Source organism: Amyelois transitella, chromosome 10 (assembly GCF_032362555.1).
Source record: "Amyelois transitella isolate CPQ chromosome 10, ilAmyTran1.1, whole genome shotgun sequence".
In the NCBI taxonomy this organism is placed as follows: Eukaryota; Metazoa; Arthropoda; class Insecta; order Lepidoptera; family Pyralidae; genus Amyelois; species Amyelois transitella.
The window spans coordinates 11,941,077-11,948,847 of NC_083513.1; the positions used below are offsets into that span (position 1 = coordinate 11,941,077).

The 7,771-nt window shown below is 59.9% G+C and overlaps 1 protein-coding gene across 1 annotated transcript; it reads left to right on the forward strand.

The window, feature by feature from the left end:
- Nucleotides 1-1,428: 1,428 nt before the first annotated feature.
- Nucleotides 1,429-3,603, forward strand: LOC132902188 (uncharacterized). The gene has a single exon (XM_060946287.1). It carries the CDS (start codon nt 1,429-1,431, stop codon nt 3,601-3,603), a length of 2,175 nt encoding a protein of 724 aa, XP_060802270.1.
- Nucleotides 3,604-7,771: the final 4,168 nt, after the last annotated feature.

A 7,771-nucleotide genomic window follows, 5' to 3' on the forward strand; every position in this document is an offset into this window, starting at 1 on the left:
CAATGAGCTGTGTCAGCGCTCCATTGAAGAGTGGTCCCAAAGGCTGGAGCAGCCGACTGCTGGGCGTAGAACCGTCGAGGCGGTCCGTCCGGTGTTGGGACAGTGGTTGGCGAGGCAGCACGGTAGCCTGACTTACCGTCTGACCCAGATGCTCTCCGGACATGGTTGTTTCGGAGGGTATCTGTGTCTGATCGGTCGGGAGCCGTCTGCTATCTGCCACCACTGTGACGGATGTGCTGACGAGGACGCCCAGCACACCTTGGAGGTTTGCCCAGCCTGGGACCAAGACCGCGCGGAGCTTCGCGCGGTCGTGGGGGACGACCTTTCCCTGCCGGCTGTCGTGAGACAGATGGTCGACAGCGAGAGGTCGTGGACAGCAGTGCAGACCTTTGCGGAGAGCGTCATGCTCCGCAAAGAGGCGGCGGAAAGGGTGAGAGAGGACACGTCCGACCTCCCCATACGCCGCCGGCGCACTGGGCGCAGGAGGCGGGCATACGCCTTGCACCTGCTGCCCCCACAATAAGGGCCGGTCGGGCGGCGGAAACGGGATTCCGCTGCCTGGCGAAACGGCCCTGGGTCGAAGGCGCGCTTGTGCCAGGCGCGCCCTCCCCTAGCGGGTAGAATTGAAGGCCGACGGGTCACCCCGCTGGCCGCTCCGTGGAGAGCGGCCGAGCCGAGGCCGCCGTGGAAGCGGCCGCCGCGTCAGGAGTATGAGCGAGGGCAGCTCACACTCCTGGCAACGAAGCGGTAGGCGATGGCACCGTGTGGTTTTAGTGGGTTCAAGCCCCACATAACCCGTCCGACTTCCCGTAGCCGGCCGGGTAGACGAAGGTCTTTCCACACGTTAAAAAAAAAAAAAAAAAAAAAAGGTTAGGTTAGGTTAGGTTAGGTTAGGTTAGGTTAGGTTGGGGTGCTACGGTCAGGAAACCTCCACGTTGGCTCAGTACCTTGAAAGCTTTGCTTCTGTTGCTTGATCTTTGATCCGGTGATAGCGGCGGGCTGACAAGTCACTGGGCTGGTGCACCCTGGGCGATGGTTAATAACTCTCCGCTATTAGGGGTTTTGTTATCCATCGGCAAATGTCCTGACACATGGACGGGTTGAATAGCCTAACTGGCTTCTGGGCAGACGCTTTTGCGTCCAGGTCCGCCTACCAGTCGCTCCCTCTTGTCTGCCCTCAGACAGTGAGTGGATGTGACTCGCGCGGCGTCAGGTTTCGGCTCGGCGCCGGGCAACTCGTTACCCCAAATTGATGGGGCCGAGGACGTTTCGTCGCGAGGAAGAAAACCTCAATAAAAAATAACCCTAATCCCAAGGTCGGGCGTGCCGATGGGATGAATGGCGGGGGGGGAGTCCCGTCCCAAGCGCCCACTGAAGAGGTGGAGGAGATCAGGGACCTCACCCTGTTAAAAAAGGAAATCAATGAAAATGGCGTCTAAGAAAACTACAATACCCCAGGAGGGTACCGACTCCCAAGGAGTCGGAGAATCCCTCCCCACGCCTTCGGGCGTGGGCTGCCCCACCGTATCTGGGGGGGGCACTTACCGCCAGAGGGACGCAAGTCCCTCCCAATTGTCGACACGGTCGACGAGCCGAGGGTCGCTAATCCTCGCGCCGACATCCGACGAGGACTACGACAGCCTTCCGGAAGCCACAATGATGGAAGACCTCAAGGACGGCAGGGGCAGTGTTCCCCGCAAACGGAAGGCGCTGGAGGGGCCTACACTAAGATCGCGAGGCCCCAAAATCAACACAGCCACGAGGGGCCGTCACGCTGGTCGGCGCACACAAACTTCGCCACCAAAGAGGAGGGCCGAAAACATTGAGGAGGACACGCTCCCTGAAAAGGGTGCAAAATTTAGCGAGCCCAAAAGAGGGCGTGCGCCGGCAAAGGCGACCAGTGCGGGGCTGAGCCAGGCTAAGGCCAGGCTATCACAAATGGCGTCGGAATTCGCCGAATTCGAAGATGAGGCGGACAGAGCGGCGGGTTATTTAAAAGATCCCCAAGAGAACACCAGTGAGGCCTCAATAGTGGACGGTCAACTGGAGGTGGTGCGCAAGGCGGCTCGAACCGTACTTGAGGAGGCCAAGAAGTCGGGCAACCTCAAGGGGACAACTTGGGCGAAAATGAAGGCCGCCTGTGCCGAGATCCTCGCAGCGGCGGATAAAATCTCGGACCGAGGCGAAGAGGCAGAGGCCATCCGCAAAATGGCGGCCGACAACAAGAGAATGCGGGAGGAGTTGGCGCTGCTCAGGCAGGAGACCAAAGCCCTCCGTACCGCATTCTCGGAGAGGAAGGCCCCCAATGCGGAGACCCTAGACTCGACGGCCGATATTATGGCCCAAGTTGACCGCTCCATGCGGTCGTTCGGAGAGTCCCTCACCAGGGACCTTTTCCTCTCTCTGGGGGGAATGATGAATGACCGCATAAAGGAGCTAGAAAAGAGGGCTATTGTTGCCCCTCAGGAGGTGCTGCGTCCACCACTTGCGGCTGACCGTCGCAATAAGGAGGCTGGAAAGGCCCATGATGCCAAAAAAGTTAAGGCACCCATACAACCCGGAAATGTGGGGGCAGTTGCAGGTTCCACCCTGATGCCCCCGGCAAGACCTGGCCCGGCGCCCAAAGCGCCTAAAGCCACAACGGCAAAGGCCCAGCAAGCTCCCTCACAGGATGCTTCTGGCGCCCCACCCCAGGAGGAACCCTCCCCCTCCTCCTCTTGGACGGAGGTAGTGAAAAAAGGGAAAAATAAGGGGAAGGGGAAAAAATCCTCCCCCCCTGAGGTGGATGGTGCGGCTCCTCGCCCTACGGCCCCCGCACCGGTCAAGCGGCAGTATGCCCTTCCCAAATCGACGGCTGTGGTGGTGACTCTCAAGTCGGGTGCCACAGTCGACTACAAAACGGTGATGGGAAGGGTCACCACTATAAAACTGGCGACCGTGGGTGTGGATCACGTGGCGGTGAGGAGTACGGCGACGGGCGCCAGAATCATCGAGATTCCCGGAAACGACAGCAGCGTTGTCGCTGACAACCTTGCTGACAAAATCCGGGACCTGGTGGGGGATGTGGCCGAGGTCACGAGGCCGTACAAAACGGCCCAAATTAAAATCTCCGGGTTTGATGAATCAATCACCCCGGAGACCTTGCGGAATGAGGTGTCCCTGGCTGGCAAATGTCCACCGGAACATGTAAAGGTGGGGCAGATCCGAATGACACGGGACTTTACCGGGGCTGTCATCGTGACCTGCCCAGTAGCCGTGGCCAACGCCCTCGTGGCAGACGGCCGTATATTGATCGGTTGGTCGTCTGCCAAAATCACTGGCCTGGAACCCCTGCCCATGCGCTGTTTCAGGTGCATGGGTTTGGGCCATACGAGGGCGCTGTGCCCATCACCGGTGGACAGGTCGGAACTTTGCCACAGATGCGGGAAAACGGGGCACCTCACACAGCAATGTGTTGAGAAGGAGCCCTGGTGCGCGGTGTGCCATCATGCCAAACTCCCGGCGAAGCACACAATGGGAGGGAAGGCGTGTAACCCCCCGCGCACCAGGGGACGACTGGAGCCCACCGGGCTAAAAAGAGTAGGCAACACAATGGAGCACTAATGCCCAGACGTCAGCACCAAGCACTTGAGCTGCTGCAGTGCAACATCAACCACTCCGCCCGCGCGCAAGATCTCTTGCTGCAACACCTGGCGGAGTGGGGCATTAGTGCTGCCATTGTGTCTGAGCCGTACTTTGTTCCCCCACTCCCTACGTGGGTAAGGGACACGGAGGGAGAGGTCGCGGTGACCATACCCCGGTTGGGAGACCGGCCTCCTCTGGTCAAGCAGAGTGCAGGCCGGGGCTACGTTGCGGCTAGATGGGGCGACATGGTTCTTGTCGCTGTGTACTTCGCCCCATCTAGACCGCGACGGGAGTTTGAGTCCCTCCTCTTAGAGGTGGGGCGGATTATTGCGGGAGCGGCGCCCATGCCTGTAATAGTGGCGGGGGACTTTAATGCCAAGTCTTTGGTATGGGGTTCCCCCGTCACTGACCTGCGCGGCAGGATCCTCTCCGACTGGATGGTGGCATCGGGGCTGTGTGTCCTAAACCAGGGCACTGCCAACACCTGTGTACGGTGGAATGGGGGCTCCATAGTGGACGTTTCGTTCGCTACCCCTTCCGCCGCTGCACGTGTCACAGGTTGGCGTGTCCTGGGGGATGTGGAGACCCTCTCCGACCATTTATATGTTCGGATGTCGGTCTCCAGACCGGCTTCGGTGCGGCCGTCCAGTCAAGATCGCAATCTCCCGAGGGACCGGTTCCGCAAGTGGAGCCTGGCCAGCCTCGACGCTGACTCAGCTGAAGAGGCGGCCATGATTGAGCGTTGGCGAACACAATCGCCAGACCGGTCCCTCGACGTGGAGGAGAGGGCCTGCCGCTTTCGGGCGTCGCTTGTCGCTGTCTGTGACGCCTCTATGAGGAGATCGGGTCCGCCGCCTAATAAAAAACGGGTGCACTGGTGGTCGGAGGAGATCGCCGTACTCCGACGCACCAGCAATAGTGCCCGCCGGGCATACACCCGGTGTAGGCGGCGACGGACGACCGTGGAGGGTGAGGAGGAGCTCCTGCGCACGGCACTTAGAGAGGCTAAGGAGGCCCTGTCCAAGGCGATTGCCAAGGCCAAGGACGAATCCTACAAAGAGTTCTTGGCCGCCTTGGACCGGGACCCGTGGGGGCGGCCGTACAAACTTGTACGGAACAAAATGCAGTGTGCCGCCCCGATGGCCTCTCTTGAACCGGAGCTCCTCCGAAACGTGGTGGAGGGACTCTTCCCCGAGGTCCCAGAGTTTGCCCCTCCGAGAATGGCTGCCCCGGAGCGGGAGTCCTCCGATATGATGGAAGTGCCGCCGGTCACTGACGCAGAGATGGAGCGGGTCATAGACCGACTCCATCGAAGCAAAAAGGCGCCGGGTCCTGATGGGGTCCCGGGCCGAGTCATACCGGTGGCGCTTATACACCTTGGGGATCGCCTGAGGGACTTATTTGAAGATTGTCTCCAAACAGGGCGGTTCCCAGGGGTATGGAAGGAAGGCCGGCTCTGCCTTCTGAGGAAAGAGGGTCGGCCAGAGGACTCCCCCAGTGGATGGAGGCCCCTTGTAATGCTGGATGAATCCGGAAAGATGCTCGAACGAGTAATAGCATCCCGGATCATCCGGCATCTTGAAAACAGGGGGCCGGACATCTCGGACCGCCAGTTCGGGTTCCGGACTGGGCGGTCTACCATCGACGCGATCGGGGCATTGAGGGATTTCTCGGAGAGGGCAACTGAGAGGGGGGGTGGGGCCGTGGCTGTGTCCCTTGACATCGCCAACGCCTTCGGCTCCATCCCCTTTGAGGTGATAAAGGAGGCACTTCGGTTCCACGGGGTGCCCCTTTATCTACGGAGGATCGTGGAGCACTACCTTACGGCGAGGGTAGTGCTCTACGAGAATAAAGATGGCAGGATAACGTCGAGGGCAATGGTCTGCGGTGTTCCCCAGGGGTCGGTGCTTGGACCCCTGCTGTGGAACATCGGCTATGACTGGGCCATCCGCGGGGTCCTTTTGCCCCGGATGGCGGTCATCTGCTACGCGGATGACACGTTGGTCGCTGTCTGGGGCGAAGAATTGGAGGGGACCCTACGCAGAGCGGCAGTCGCGGCAGACCTGATGGTTTACCGCATCAGGCTGCTGGGACTGAGGGTGGCCCTCAACAAAACTGAGGCCATTGCCTTCGGCGGAAGAGGTTGGAGGCCTCCGGCTGGCGCGTCCATTCTTGTAGATGGAGAAAGAGTCCGGATGATGCCGAACATCAAATATCTCGGCATCATACTGGACCCACGGTGGGACTTCGGGGAGCACTTTAGGCGAATGGCTCCCCGAATCGTTGGTGCAGCGTCAGCACTCAGCCGACTGCTGCCCAACGTAGGAGGGCCGGGTGCCCCGTGCCGTCGCCTGTACGCGAATGTCACTCGCAGCATGGCACTGTACGGGGCACCGATATGGGCGGATAGGCTCTCAGCTGCCAACAAGGCCCTGCTTCGGCGGCCACAAAGAGTGGTAGCCATCCGAATATGCAGGGCCTACATAACGGTGGCGTGGGCGGCAGCCTGCGCCTTAGCTGGCACCCCACCGTGGGAACTGGACGCGCTGGCCCACATGGAGGCCTACAAGGAGAGGGCAAGGTGGCGGGCTCTGCCTGCCGCCGAAAGAGAAGTGGACGGCAGAGGCAGGGAGACGTGGGACCTGGTCGTGGCTAGGTTACGGGAGCGATGGAGGAGTGACCTCGAAAACTCCGAATTCGGAGTTCGCACCATCGGGGCACTCCTTCCATCGCTGGACAAATGGCTGGATCGACGCCACGGCCAGGTGTCGTACAGGCTGGCACAGGTAATGACCGGGCATGGTTGCTTCGGTCATTACCTGTACCGTATTGGGAAAGAGGGCAGCGAGGTCTGCCATGAGTGTGGAGAGCCGGACGACACGGCCCAACACACTCTGGCAGACTGCTCAAGGTGGTCGGCGCAGCGGCAAGAGCTGGTGGAGGTTTTGGGGGATGGCGACCTTTCGCTGCATAACGTCGTTGACAGGATGTTATGCAGCGAGAGGAACTGGGTGGCGGTTGCTTCCTTCTGTGAGACCGTCATCTCGCAGAAGGAGGCTGCTGAGAGGGCGCGGGAGGAAGATCCAAACGCGCCCTCACATAGACGTGGACGGGGTGGCAGAAGGCGAGCTCGTTACCGTGCTCACCTACTCCCCCAACAGGACCACTAATCCTGGGCAGTATGGGCGACTAGCAACTTACTAGTCGCCCAATAAAGCAAGATCCTCGGTAAAGCCGCACCGAGGAGCCAGAGGGCATCATGGTAGAATGCATAGCCGATCCCATGATGCCTTCGAAATGGCAGGAAGGAAGCGCCGGAGGGGTTTTAGTGCGGTAGTCTGGCACACTCGGTGCCAGGAGTCCCACACTCTCCCGGGTGAAGACCCGGGGGGTCGTCCGTAAATGGATTTCCCCTTCGTAAAAAAAAAAAAAAAAAAAAAAAAAAAAAAAAAAAAAAAAAAAAAAAAAAAAAAAAAAAAAAAAAAAAAAAGGTTAGGTTAGGTTAGGTTAGGTTAGGTTAGGTTAGGTTAGGTTAGGTTGGGTTAGGTTCCCAAGGGACCGGTTCCGCAAGTGGAGCCTGGCCAGCCTCGACGCTGACTCAGCTGAAGAGGCGGCCATGATAGAACGTTGGCGAACACCATCGCCAGACCGGTCCCTCGACGTGGAGGAGAGGGCCTGCCGCTTTCGGGCGTCGCTTGTCGCGGTCTGCGACGCCTCTATGAGGAGATCGGGCCCGCCGCCTAACAAAAAACGGGTACACTGGTGGTCGGAGGAGATCGCCGTACTCCGACGCACCAGCAATAGTGCCCGCCGGGCATACACCCGGTGTAGGCGGCGACGGACGACCGTGGAGGGTGAGGAGGAGCTCCTGCGCACGGCACTCAGAGAGGCTAAGGAGGCCCTGTCCAAGGCGATTGCCAAGGCCAAGGACGAATCCTACAAAGAGTTCTTGGCCGCCTTGGACCGGGACCCTTGGGGGCGGCCGTACAAACTTGTACGGAACAAGATGCAGTGTGCCGCCCCGATGGCCTCTCTCGAACCGGAGCTCCTCCGAAACGTGGTGGAGGGACTCTTCCCCGAGGTCCCAGAGTTTGCCCCTCCGAGAATGGCTGCCCCGGAGCGGGAGTCCTCCGATATGACGGAAGTG